Source organism: Lampris incognitus, chromosome 13 (assembly GCF_029633865.1).
Source record: "Lampris incognitus isolate fLamInc1 chromosome 13, fLamInc1.hap2, whole genome shotgun sequence".
Lineage (NCBI taxonomy): Eukaryota > Metazoa > Chordata > Actinopteri > Lampriformes > Lampridae > Lampris > Lampris incognitus.
Genome location: NC_079223.1, coordinates 29,441,337 through 29,455,955, shown reverse-complemented (window position 1 = coordinate 29,455,955; position 14,619 = coordinate 29,441,337). Strand labels below are relative to the sequence as shown.

At 44.9% G+C, this 14,619-nt stretch overlaps 1 protein-coding gene across 2 annotated transcripts in view; it reads left to right on the top strand.

Annotated features, from left to right (window-relative positions):
* Positions 1-14,619, top strand: part of ehbp1 (EH domain binding protein 1) — a 256,601-nt gene that overhangs the window by 194,523 nt on the left and 47,459 nt on the right. For both annotated transcript variants that reach the window (XM_056292313.1, XM_056292312.1), the window contains exons 18-20: positions 2,453-2,591; positions 4,302-4,402; positions 10,740-10,863. In XM_056292313.1, coding sequence (XP_056148288.1) covers positions 2,453-2,591; positions 4,302-4,402; positions 10,740-10,863 — 364 coding nt within the window. The remainder of the gene's footprint in view (positions 1-2,452; positions 2,592-4,301; positions 4,403-10,739; positions 10,864-14,619) is intronic.

Below are 14,619 nucleotides of genomic sequence, written 5' to 3'. Positions count from 1 at the left end.
ATAAAGCATCTCTGCGTGCTGCGTTGATAGCAGGGGAAGCAAGTGTGTAGCTTTTTAACATGGGTTCACTTTGAAAACAATAGCAGGGTTGTTGTTTTTTGGGGGGGGGGGTTTGGCATTTTGCATAATCTGAATATATTTTCTGGCTCAGGGTTTTGTTGAAAGTCAAGTTAATTGCCTCTTTTTTGTCTCACTTATGAGTGAGGGAGAGATTGCGGGCGTGTGTGTGTGTGTGTGTGATGGGAGGTGGCATTTTAACAAACAAGCAAGCGACAAAGGAGGAGCAAATCTATCAACTTGTGTTGAATATTTTTCAGGACTGCTGCATCCATTTGTTTCTGAATGTGTTGTTATGTGTGTGTGAGTTATTGGTGACAATAATTACAGAGAAACTCGAGAGAAAGCCGAGAGCCATTGCCTAATAAATGCCTTAAAGCAGATCTGAGTGGCTGCTGGTGAATGAGGGGTAGCATGTCGAATAGGCTGTAGATTAATTGCCCTCATTGTTTTTGCAAAGTCAATCATTTGGAGCTAAACCAACATCTCCACCTTTATATTTATTTACAGTAAGTTGGAATGTGCATTATTACTGTAGCTATAGCTGCTGCCACTGTCTTTGTTAATACTGTGGAGATGAAGGTTTGCACCTCTTGTTTAATACATGCAAGGCATTTAAAGTGGGTTGCTGTGTGTGCCTGTCTGTTGTCTAAGTGTGCCTGAGTATTAATTCATCAACAACATTGACAATGAATTTTGAAACTGACAGCCACTGACATTGACATGAAGGCTTAAACGGTTGCAGCTATTCTTCATTTACTTAAAATCACAGTAATTCTTTTGGCATAATTTTAATACTTCTTGCATCCTTTTGTGGTCACCTAAATGTGAATTCTGGACTATTCCACTTGTTAGCATGTCGTAGTTGTCCTAGAGCGTTGGTATTTGAATATGTGTGTATGCAAGTTTTCTTTGCAGCCCAACACTACACCAGCTGATTTCACTTTTCAGTCCCTCCATCTGGTTGTAGTTGTGTAATCAGTTAAATCAGCTGGTAAAATGCTTGGTTTGAAAGAAAACTTGCATATACACAGACCTCCATGGCACATAATTGAGTACCACTGTCCTACAGTGAGCAGAGTATAAGGTAATTAAGTTGATTGTTGCATATCCTTGATATTTTACATTTACATTTCATCATTTACCTTAAGCCTCGAATGGAGAGTTACTTATGGAGTTATTTAGTTCAAAAGTATAATGGAATGTGGGGTGTCCCGGTGGCATGGCAGTCTATTCCTTTGCCTACGAACAGGGGGATCACTGGTTCGAATCCCCGTGTTACCTCCGGCTTGGTTGGGTGTCCTTACAGACACAATTGGCCGTGTCTGCGGGTGGCAAGCTGGATGTGGGTATGTGTCCTGGTCGATGCACTAGCGCCTCCTCTGGTCAGTCGGGGCACCTGTTCAGGGGGGAGAGGGAATTGGGGGGAATAGCGTGCTCCTCCCACGTGCTACATCCCCCTGGTGAAACTCCTCACTGTCAGGTGAAAAGAAGCAGCTGACGACTCCACATGTATCAGAGGAGACATGTGGTAGTCTACAGTCCTCCCCGGATTGGCAGAGGGAGTGGAGCAAGTGACTGGGATGGCTCGGAAGAGTTGGGTAATTGGCCAAGTACAATTGGGGAGAAAAGGGGGGGGTCCAAAAAAAACCAAAAACAAGTATAATGGAATTCTACTTTTCCATTACTACATTAATAACAGGCAATACTAAGAGGTTCAAGGGTTGGACAAAGTAATTTGAAAATATTCCTGTCACCTCAGAAGTTTATTTTAGAGAAAAGTCCTTGGAAAAGAAATCAAGCCAGAAAGGCCACATTTTTGGAGGAACTTTTTATTCTTGCTTCAGCTTAATCAAGCTGTCCTAAGCACTGCCTTTTTCCCTTAGAATTTCCTGTGTTTTGAGACGGAATAGCTAATTGTGAATGGGTTAGTTGGGGCCACACACAAAAAAAAGATAACAGGGCTCTTGGGTTAAAATGGGTTTAATGAGGATTCAGGCTTGAAAATGAAAACAAATTTCAAATTCAGTGTAAAAAAAAAAATTCAAACAGTTTTCAACCCCATGCAATTCCCTCACAAATGGATCATACCATTTTTCCTCTTAGCAGCTAAAGGTCTTAAACTGGGTATGTGCTATATAAATAGAGTTTGACTTGACTTTACTTGACTTTGCCTGACACCAGCAAAATGGTTTGATCCATCTAAGGAGGATTTGCAGGGGGCTGAACACTGAGTTGTTCACTTTTTTCTCCAATACTAGCAAATGTTGAATACTTTTCATAATGTCTTAGTGCCTTGCATCTAACACTGTGTGTCCGTTTTCTTCTTTGCACTAATTTGATTGTATTTCCGTGTGTGTGTGTGTGTGTGTGTGTGTGTTTGTGTGACTGACAGAATAATGCAGAGGAGGTGCGAGCAGAGCGGTTGCGTAGGGCTACAGAGAGGCTGCGTAGCCCAGTGGTCTTCAACAAAGACTCCGCTGTCAGGAAAACACAGCTGAAGTCCTTCAGCCAGTATGTGGAGAATAGACCAGGTAAGGGACAAACTGACACACACACCTGTGCCCACACTGAGCTTTTGCAAAAATACATATAGAAACACACAAGAAGAAACGCACACACCATCTGCTAGCCACCCTTCCTCTAACTATCTTCTGAGCACGCATGGCGCTTTCCACCATTGACCTGCTTCACAGCGACACAATTCCATACTGTCACACACACACACACAATACCTCCCCAGCACAACAGCCTGTTGGCCTCCAAGCACTTCCATGAGTTCAGTCAAAGGTTGAGGGTCTTGCTCAAGGAGTCACGGTTACAGACCACAAGTCTTCAACGGGTGTGTAAGGCTCTGGTCACACCAGGAATTGGCAGCGCAGAATTCTTTTGCGTTCCCTTGTGAAATAGTGCGGACCCGAAGCTTGGCAACCAAAAACACTAAACTCAGGTAGGTTAATGAAATATAGTTATAACATCTACTCCTTCACAACTGACTGCAAACTATGCCTCATATTTTTTTGCAGACCAATTTATAGTTGGCCAAGCACAGTAACGTCAAATGGGCTTGTTATACACTGCTAAAATAGTAGCTCCCTGTATTTACTCTTCCTAGCGACCACCCCATTAAAGGTCCTCCCGGTAAAAGCAGCTTCGTTATTGGTCAACGGTGTGAATTCGCATTTTATGCTTTGACCAAATTTGAACCTGGTGCAAAGGCATCAAGGCAAACTCGATTCACACCTCGAAGCGAATTTGCTCATGGTGATAAATCCATTAAACATTTGCGATCCCCAATGCTTGTGTGACCGGGGTTTATTGATGGATTAAATCATGGTGGTGTCTGGGATGTGTATTTCTCTATGCAAATTGTACTGCCCAGTTGGACACAGGCAGCTATTTGGAGGTAGCAACATATGGGGAACCTGATAAAGTAGAACTGGGAAAGCTTGGAGATGATGCATTCCAGGTCAATGTAGTCTTGCCTTGATGTTGTACTTGTCTCCCCATTACTGATGCCAAGCTTGTACTCAAGACAAGTTAAAACAAATACCAAGTATTATTTACATGTGATTGTTTGACCAGGTGTGAAGCACTAACACTGAATCACACTCACACTGTTGAGCATTAATTATTCTTTTTTTTTGTTTGAAATCATACATGGCAAACGCAGGACAGCAGAGAGAGACAGCAAGTAACGGTGAGTGGGAGACAGACAGGCTGTAAAAGTTTATATTTGGACTTGAAATCAGTTCAAAAGGACCTCAACTGGCTCCTTTTGATGTGAAAGGAGCCAGTTGAAGTGGTTCAGGCATCTGATTAGGATGCCTCCTGGGCGCCTTCCTTTGGAGGTTTTCCGGGCACGTCCAACTGGGAGGAGACCCCGGGGTAGACCCAGAACTCGCTGGAGGGACTTCATGTCCAATCTGGCCTGGGAACGCCATGGGATCCCCCAGGAGGAGCTGGAGGGCATTGCTGGGGAGATGGACATCCGGAGTGCCCTACTTAGCTTGCTGCCACCGTGACCCAACCCCGGAGAAGCGGCTGATGATGAGATGAGATCAGTTCAATAGCAGTCACACCTAAGGATAGCATGGTGCCCACTCAGCTAGTTCAGTCAGCAGGAAATCCTGAACAAACCATTACTAAACTTCTAACATCTCGGTTAGAAGTCTCTGTTAACACCTTCATCCTCCTCCTTTCTTAACGTCTTCCCTTCTTTCTATATCCATTCATTCCTCCAGAGGTGAAGAGGCAGAGGTCCGTACCAGAGGATCTGAGAAGGGCTGGGGAGGAAACGGGGTCACCCACTGACACCGACATTCGGAGACCGTTTGAGGAAGAGGTGCATCTTTGTTTTTTTCACTTTTATCCATCCCTCACTCCCCTTTAGAAGAATTGCTTATGACAGACACATTCGGTAAGCAGGGAAAACATCCAGAAAGTTGTGCCCTCTAAAGCAAGCGGACACCTTTAACACCATTGCAAAACATTGCTCTCTGTAATGCCAACTGACTTCATGATACATCACTTGGCAGCCAGAAAAAACTTTCACTGCCACTCCAAAGGTCTTTTTCAAGACCTATCCCTGCAACAGATAGACAAAGATAAGGTTGTAAAATGGTGACTTTTCCCCTCAAAGCCTAAGCTGTGAGCTATACGAATGCCCTAAGTAAGGCCCACTTACGCCTGGCTTGTAAGTGGGATCTCAGTAATCAAAGGAATCATTGCAGCTTATTTGTATCAATCTGTTCCACTTCTAACTTAAGGAAGGTCAAGTTCGTAGGGTGTCCAGGTAGCATAGCAGCCCATTCCATTATCTGCCAACATGGGGATCGCCGGTTTGAATCCCCGTGTTACCTCCGGCCTGGTTGGGCATCCCTACAAACACATTTGGCCGTGTCTGCAGGTGGGAAGCCTGGTATGGGTATGTGTCCTGGTTGCTGTACTAGCGCCTCCTCTGGTCAGTCGGGGCACCTGTTTGGGGGGAAATAGCATGATCCTCCCAAGCGCTATGTCCCCCTTGCAAAATTCCTCAGTCAGGTGAAGATAAGCGGCTGGCAACTCCGCATCTATTGGAGGAGGCATGTGGTAGTCTGCAGCCCTCCCCGGATCGGCACAGGGGGTGGAGCAGTGACCGGGACGGCTCGGAAGAGTGGGATAATTACCCAAGTGCAATTGGGGAGAAAAGGGGGAATCCAAGAAAAAAAAAGGAAGGTCAAGTTCAGACAGTCTGCCACTGTTCTCCATCCTTGGCCTGTTTCTTTCTCTCTTAGGCAGGTTTGCTCCTGTGTTTACCCGATATCCTGTCCTGTCTAAGAGAGTTATATCAGAGAGTTTCCCCTCATCCTCTCCTTTATTCGCCACACTTTTTCCACTGAGAAATTTCGGTATTGAGCTAACAGACTGTTTGTGTCACTATTACAATAGTAGATGTCAGCACCCCTGCCATTTGGTTGTTTGCATCTGTGCGTGAGCATCTGTGTTCCCCTCCAAGTGTGTACACAGTCCTCCCAGCATTTGTTTTAACCTGTGTGTAACCTGCATACAAGAGTGCGCCCGTATATAAAAGAGCACTATTATTTTAATTAGCGCGTGTGTGTGCGTGATTACAAGTTTGTGTGTGGGTGGGCGTGTGCCACTGGAGACCACAGGGCGAATCTTGCCTTCCAACCTCCTCCTTCCCTCCGCCTCAATCCCACCCCCAATCACTCAGACACACAACACGCACACGCGTGCACGCGCCTCATCCTCCCAGTGCCTGGGCCCCAGGGTTAATGGGTGTTCAACCTTTCCATTATCCCGATCAGCCAAGAATTACCTGCTGAATGATGTTTGCATTAATATAATATATATGGTAATTTCCCTCCTCTTAATTACGGCTGGGCCGACCACGGCAGGGGGAGTGGGCTGATCATGTGTAAAATTGATTTGCCAAGGAGAAATATGGTGATAGAGCGAGAGCGCGCCAGGAGGAGGAAGAGGCGGTGGGAATCAGCACACACACACGCATGCACGCACAAACACACACTCACAGATGCAAAATTCAAAGGCAAAAACACACGTGTACACATACACACACACACACACACACGTTGGAAAGAGTACAGGAAAAAGTGCTGGCCTGGGTGGAATGTAAAAAAAAAAAAACTTTCTCACTCTCTGCTGCTCACTAGTTCTCTTTCCCATTAAGAAAAATGAAGTGCATCAGCAATAAAATGGAGCTATTTCTTCAGCAGCTTCCTCAGTAGTGAATTTGAATAAACATTTTCCCCACTCAGAGGAGCTTCTCTGGAGAATAGCAAGCAGCCGAGAGACAGAGGTGAAGAGGGGTCGGAAATGGAGGTTGTGTCAAGTGTGTATGGTTATGGAGCGATTGGGTGCGTTTGTGTGTGTGTTGGCATTTGTGTGTCTGTATGACGTGTGTACGGTAACAGAAAGGTGTGTTAATCGAGTGATTGCTGTGTGTGCGTCTGTGTATTAAGTGTGTATAGTGAGGGGGTGATTGGCATGTTTGTGGGATGGGTTGGAAGGAGACTTATCTTAAATAGCCAGATTTTAAGGGGACAGCTTAAGTTTAAGGGACCAAGGAAACCCTTAACCTTTTGGTGGGTTAAGACTGCTGTAAAAAATGCCAACCTAAAGCTGTTATTTAGCCTTTTATGGGCGTAAACACAAAGATTCTGCCATTTAAGGTGATAGTTTCACGTGTTTCCAGTGTGACAAGTGACAATATCCTGGAATTAGTTAGCACATAGTAAAAGAAGGGGCTGAAAAATGCCTTAGCAGCATTTTGAAACAAGCTTCACTTGTTTCAAGATGTCACTTGACATCCTCACCCTTTTTACTTGTGTTAATTAGAAATAAGATTTAAAGATCGGATGAGAGATTCGGTGACCCGTTATATGGACTTTTTTTGTGTGTGCTTTTTTTTTGCAACCTCTCATTTGAACACCACAAAAATTTAAGTCACCAGAACTGCCTTTTTCCACCTAAAAAACGTTGCTCGTCTCCGCCCGTCACTCTCTTCTCTGCTGCTGAAACTGTGATCCACGCCTTCATCGCATCCAGAACTGACTACTGCTACAACATTCTCGAAGCCTCATCGTCCAGAGTCCTAAATAGACTCCAGTACATCCAGAACTCTGCTGCTCACCCGCTCCTGCTCCTGTGACCACATCACCCCTGTCCTCCAGAACATCCACTGGCTCCCTGTCCCACAACGGATCCAAGTCAAAGTCCTTGTCCTCACTCAAATCCCTCCATAACCAGGACCCCTCCTACCTCACAGACCTGCTCCACTACCACACTCCTTCCCACAGCCTTCACTCCTCCGATGCCAACTTCCTGTCTCCACCACACAGGACCAAGGACCGGACCTGGGGTGACAGAGCCTTCTCCACAGCTGCCCCCTCCCTCTGGAACCCCCCCCCCACCAAGCACATCAGACTGCACCCATCTGTGCATGTTCAAATCACTATTCAAACCTCACCTCTTCAGAATTGCTTTTAATGTGTGATTAATGTCATGTTACATATTTTTGTTGTGTTGCTTTCATGTTTTTTTATAATATGTAAAGCGTCTTTGTGTACCATGAAAAGCACTACATAAATAAAATGTATTATTATTTATTATAATTATTTTGCAGTGTAGGAATAGCTGCCCTCCGTTTGGGTGGGTCTGTGTTCTTCTCTGTTGGTCTTCCCCCTGTCTTCCTCTTAAGCTACAGAATGAAAACCAGTTGTAAACCACTGGAAAGCAGCTGGTTCAAGCCCAGTAAGCTGTAGTTGTACATATGTTTCAAACTGTGTCTGGTTTCCTTTCCTTTCCTTCACGACGTATTTTACTGAGAGTGTATGAAGCGGCACCAGAACATTTTCTCTGTATGAATGGAAACACAGTACACCCAGTTTATACATATGAGGGATAGGATTTGGTGGGCTGCTTACATAAAAGGCATAAAAAAGAACGCATTGATGTCGAGTATCTCAGTATAAGACCATAAGAAAAGTAAAAGTAAATCTAGGTGTCGATAGCAGATACAAGGCCAGTAGTGGCATTGAATGACACTGTCCACTGAAAAGAAGTAAATAAAAGTGGGTCCCTATTTTACCGTATTTACTCCAGAATATGTCACTGCTAAAAAATTACCACACACATGCAGATCTGTAAAATATTGTGTTAAGCTAACAGCAGCATTGAAGTACCCCAATGCAAAACGAAGAATGCCATCAGAAGTTTTCGCAGTCACTTTTTTTTTTTTGTGGCTTTTTCCCCCTCTTTTTCTCCCCAATTGTACTTGGCCAATTACCCTATTTTCCGAGCCGTCCCAGTCGCTGCTCCAACTCCTCTGCCGATCTGGGGAGGTCTGCAGACTACCACACGCTTCCTCTGATACATGGGGAGTCGCCAGCCGCTTCTTTTCACCAGACAGTGAGGAGTTTCCCCAGGGGGACGTAGTGTGTGGGAGAATCACGCTATTCCCCCCAGTCTGCCCCCCCCGAACAGGCGTCCCGACTGACCACAGGAGTAGCTAGTGTAATAATAATAAACTTTATTTGTATAGCACCTTTCATACATAAAATGCAGCTCAAAGTGCTTTACATTAAAAACAAGGGAAACAATAAAACTCAACAACAATACAGATAAAATAAGTTAAAAGTGATAAAACACAGACCTAGGCAAGAAACATAAAACAAGGCAAGAAATAAAACCACAGTACAAGATAAAAAATAAGAGTAAAAGAAATATAAAGTGGAATTAATTAAAAGCAAGAGCATAAATATAGGTCTTGAGCCGATTCTTAAAACTATCTGTGGACGTTGCTTCTCTTATTTGTTGGGGGAGTCTATTCCAAGCCGTCGGTGCATAAAAACAAAATGCTGCTTCGCCATACTTTTTGTGGTTCATTCTAGGGATATTGAGCAGGCCAGCACCAGAGGATCTAAGAGAGCGACTCGCAACATCATCAGATAAGCAGTCAGATAGGTATGAGGGTGCTAAACCATGTAGAGCTTTAAACAAGTAAAATCATTTTAAAATCAATCCTCAATGCTACAGGAAGCCAGTGTAAAGATGCTAAAACTGGGGTAATGTTATCGCTCATCCTGGTTTTTGTTACGACCCTTGCTGCCGCGTTCTGTACTAGTTGCAGCCTGTCGATACTTTTTTTGGGTAAACCAGTAAGAAGTGCATTGCAATAGTCCAGACGCGAAGAGATAAAAGCATGCGTTACGTTTTTGGAGTCTTTCAGTGAGAGGTAGGGTCCAATTCTAGCAATACTTTTTAGGTGAAAAAGGCACCCTTTGTAACATTGCTGATATGTGATTTAAAATCCAACTCAGAGTCAATGATGACACCCAGGTTTTTTACTAGTCTTATTCTGTACAGCCAGACTTCCCATTCTACTTGATATCATTTCTCTCTGTGCATTAGTGCCTATAATGAGAATTTCTATCTTGTCTTTGTTCAATTTGAGAAAGTTTTCACTTTCTCAAATTGAACGAAGACAGGACACATACCCACATCCGGCAGACATGGCCAGTTGTGTCTGTAGGGATGCCCGACCAAGCCGGAGGCAACACAGGGATTCGAACCGGTGAGCCCTATGTTGGTAGGCAACGGAATAGGGAATAGACTGCTATGCTACCCGGACGCCCCTATCTGTGAAATTTTGTGGTAAGCTAGCAGCTGCATTGAAGTACCCCAAACCAAAACAAAGAATGCCATCAGAAGTATTTGCAATCACATTTTACTGCCTCAGAATTACTGTTTAAATAAGAAAATGTGCAAAATATGATATGTATAATGAAAAAAAAACTAGAAGGATACATAGCCAACTGCCTCCCTGCATTAGCATAACAATCAGTGGATAACAGCTTGCTGTCTTTACAATAACAAAAGTCTGACCAGTCGGATCACTTTGGTTAAACCACCTGTGGTATAATTTCCCATAAATGCCAGTCAGTAGACCAAAAGATGTTCACCACCAGCTTTACTCATCACCTCTGTCTGTGTGCAAGGTGGGATTGCCACTTGTTGGTGAAACCTTAAGCTAGGGTCAAAATGAATGATTGATGATTTTATTTTATTTTTTTTGCAAATCACAGCATTGGAAGTGATTGTGACTTCAGTGCGCTTGATCCCCACTAAAATGTTGTGGATTGTCTTTTGAATGACAACCAATTCAGGAGCCCCAAATCCGTACAGTTTAAAGCCTTTGTGTTGCTGTAGCCAGCCAGTGATGTCAGATTCAGAAGGTAAATCAGAACTCGACAGTAAGCTGTTAGCTACTAAAATATCTGGCTTGTGTGGTTGTTGAATTCACCTTTTTAAAATTAAATCCATCCGTGTTTTTGTTTTTATGAAAGGAGTTGTGGACACGCTACATTCTATTTTTATCAGTGTTAAAATGAAGGAGAAAAAAAACTTAATTTCTTCCTTCCCCACTCTCCTCCCATCTCTTTAATGTCCTTCCCCACCTTCCTTCCCTTCATCACCCTCACTTCTTTCACTTCCATCTCCATTTCTCCTCACGCTTTCTGCCTCTCTCGCTCGCCCCTCCTTCCCCACCCCTCTTTCTCCCCCACCCCTCTTGCCTCTGTTTCATCCAATCTCACCCCATTCCTCTTGTTCTCACCTACCCCCCCCCCCCTCCATGGCTGTCTCTCTGTGGTTGACAGAGGGCGTTCAGAGACACCAGTCAGTACGTGGTCGGGGAGCTGTCCGCGCTGGAGAGCGAGCAGAGGCACATAGACGCGCGAGCGGCTCGCGTGGAGAAGAGGCTGCGCTATCTCATGGACACAGGTACCCCAAGCCCAATTACACTGGAAAAACTGTTTTGGCAAATTGAGCGTATGTACGCACGCCACGCACACAGATGGACACACTTGAGCGCACGCTCGTGCACACACACACACACACACACATGCATGCACCCAGGGAACTTGCTCACCAGTATCTGCATGTAAAAGTGAGAGAAATGTGCACACAGAGAGTTTGTGCGTGTGGATTTGCGTGCGTGTGTTTCTGTGTGCATAAGAGAAAAAGAGCTGTGCACACAAGGGAGTTTGTGTGTGTTTACACGCAGGGAGTTTTGGTGTGCGTGTGTGTGTGTGTGTGTGTGTGTGTGACAGAGAAAGAATCTTTGAAGCCGCCCCTAACCCCCCACCCCCCACCCATGGTTGAATGTTGCACGACGGAGCGCTGGGTGGATATGAAAGGAGGAGATGGAGGGGTGAGGAGGAGGACAGGAGGAGGTGGGGGGTGTGGTGTCTCAGGGATGGGAGAAGAAGGGAGACCTCTCTGGGCCGGGGTGATAAGGGAGCCCTTCATGGGGGAAACGATAACTGCGTGTGATAGCAGAGACTCAGCCTTCGCCGCAGACATTTGCCAGCCGCAGTCCCAGCCAGCCAGCCGGTCTGCCTCCATACTATTGAACAGCCCGCTCAGCCATGCACGGCTACACACACACACACTCACGCACTCTCACACACACATTAACTCTCTTTTTCCTTCCTCTTTCACACAGACAAGAAATGCACACACACACACACACACACACACACACACACACACACACAACCTCCCCTAGAACATATCTGGCGTTCATTGATATGCTGTATAAGGAGAGAAGGGAGCGGGTTAAGGGAAGGAGAGACGGAGAGGCAAAGAAATGTAAAATAACACCAGGCAACACAACAACAACAACAACAACATGGCTGCCGACACACTTCGCAAATCCAGCAACGGGCGCACACAATTCCACAAAAACACGCACAAATGTACAGCGCAATCTGTTTTTTGGCTTGCTGAGATGGATGTGGAAAGAGGGTTGTTTTTGTTCCTTTTTTTGTAAAGATTTTGCTGCGGATGAAGCCATGTAAAGACATGAGATGGTACACACAGCCAAAAGAGGGGCCCTGGCTCCATCCAGTCCCCTAACTGAAATTGGAGAAAAGCTTCTCGTCAGTGATACTAAACTCATCCCGTTCCTCACACAAGGCTGCCCCCCCCCCGGGAGAGGGATGAAGAAAAGCCAAATGTGTTTGAAGGTGTTAAGAAGACAGTGTTTGCGAATGCTAATCAGTTTGAAAGGGTGTTTTTATGCCTGGGATACCTTAACCACTCGTCGCCCGTAGCAGCATGGCGACGTCTCGCTGATGTATCGAGGCATAGCTCAGTAGATACAGGCTCCCCAAAATCCTACAAAAGCAACAGAGGGAGGAGAGGGGCCGGTGAGGGGTTCCTTAGAGAATGGGGGGGGGGGCGTTACAGTGGGATTTGCGCTTACCTTCCCCATCCCATTTCAGACCTGATATCAACAATATCTCCCCAATGCTTGTTGTGCTCGCTCTGCTCCCCCTCCTTTTCACCTTCTTCCCTGCCTCTGTGCCCTCTTCCTCGTTCGGGGCACACGCCATTGTGTCAATTTGAAGGGCTGTTTTCTCTCTCTCCTCTTCTTCTTGCTCTTCACTCACCGATCAAGTGGCCACTAGCCAGCAAGAAGCCAGGTTATTTGCTCCCAAACACTTCCAGCAAAAGATTTCTACCTGTATAGTTCTATGAATAAATAATCAAAATATATACCCTACAGTCGTCCCTGAAAAAAAAAGGAGGACAACAGTAAAGGCGGTGACAAAATATTGAAAGCATATCACTGATAGAAATTTACCTTGGGTGCGTTTTATTACCTTGTAACATCAGGGCCGAATTAAATGGAGAAAATCGAAAATGTCCTTTGGGGATGTGAGGTTGGTGGATACAGGTCCTTTTTCATTTTTTCCTTTCTAACAACATCTCTCTGGGGTCCACCGCATTTGTTCATGTGTCATGTTCTCCGGCAGGGATATGTTTGGTAGGATGCTACTGGGAATTTTTCAGTCCCACATGGAGCACAGGTGAACAGCAGTGGGAGCCGGTCAGTTAAACAGCCCACTGGGCGTTGTCCTTCGACTGACAGCGTCATGCATATCAACCCTCTTGGTGTCTTTTAGAAAAGAATCTAAAATATCTTATCCGCTTATTTGAGATTATTTGAGGTCTTTATTTCCTCGTAAAAGCTCCGTCCTCTCACACTGGTAGCTTTGTGCTGTTAACAACACACAACGCTTTCAGAGCAGAGGAAAGAAGACCGAATTCTCGACCTATGTTCACTCTGGCACCATGCTCGCTTCTTGAAATTGCATTTCCGTTGCCATATCTCATTTTGCAGCACCTATCCCAGAGACCCGTCCAATAGGTTATGGATTGTGCCTTTTGGCTAAGGTCTGGAGGCATCAAAGCGAGACGGGCCAGTGACAGGTGGTCACTATAGTAACCTTTATCACCTCGGTAACTGAGGTCATCCTTCCACAGACTGTCATAGATGATAGATATTTTTTTTTCCTGGGCCAAGAAGGACTGATTGAACTTGGCGGCTGATTGGCTGAAAGCAAAATGTCTGATCGATCCGTCGCATCCTGGCGATGCGGCACACATTTCTCTGATGAGAATGATGGGAAAGGAACACCAGCCTCGAAAGAAATGCTGCGTTACTTGTTTTGAACTTGGTTTTGTTGGGGGGGGGGTTGCTTTTTTGGATAGTAGAGAGTGAATGAAAGGTTGAAAGGGGGAGACGGGCAACTAAAGTCGTAGGCCATAATTAAACCAATGACATTGTGCAGAGCCGTGAGACAACATTACATACTTCTTACACTAGAATGCCCCGAAAATGCTGCTTAATGTTTTTCTTGGTCTGATAAGTTTATCTTCTCTACCATTTCCATTTGCTAGGTAGTCAGTCAGTGTTGAGGCATATGTCTAATTTGCAAAATGTTTAAACAGTCAAAATGACTAGGTAAGGTTTAGTTAGAGTGGCAAGTGAATATTAGGATAGCTCACAACACGATTGCTTTTGGCAAAATCCATCCCTCCTATTCTTGGCTTTTATCCATCCTCACGGGTAACTCATTTTACAGAGAACAGGAATATCCTGTCTTTCAAGATCATCAAGCTCTCAGGGGATAAGAAGATTTGACAACCGAATGATCCAGAGTCACTCTAGAAAGCGAGTTTCTGCCTAAATATATTCTTTAACCCTTATCCATTATATATACAGAAGAAATTGACATGTTTGTTATTTTTTAGAAAAACCCTGCTTCTCTGTCTCTTTCATGCACACACACATACACATACACACACACACACACACACACACACACACACACAACACACAACACACATTTACACACAAAGGCCTGAAATCTTGTAGCTCATACCAGAGCAACCACAGTCTTTACCCCTGGCCCCTGGCATTTCCTTGGGGCAGTTGGGGGTTTGGATGCCCTAACACTGGAAGGAAAGGGGAAATACTATCATCCACCTACCCTCTTGCACACTAGTGTGTCAGTCAATCAAACTTTATTGATGCAGCACATTTCATACATCCAAATGCAATAATGCGCTTTCTCATTAAAGCAAGTTAATAGTGAGAAATAAAAAGAAGGAGAGCATCAAGACGAACAAAACAGTCCAGTAATCAGGACGTTCGGGTGGTGTGGCGGTCTATTCCGTTGCTTTCTA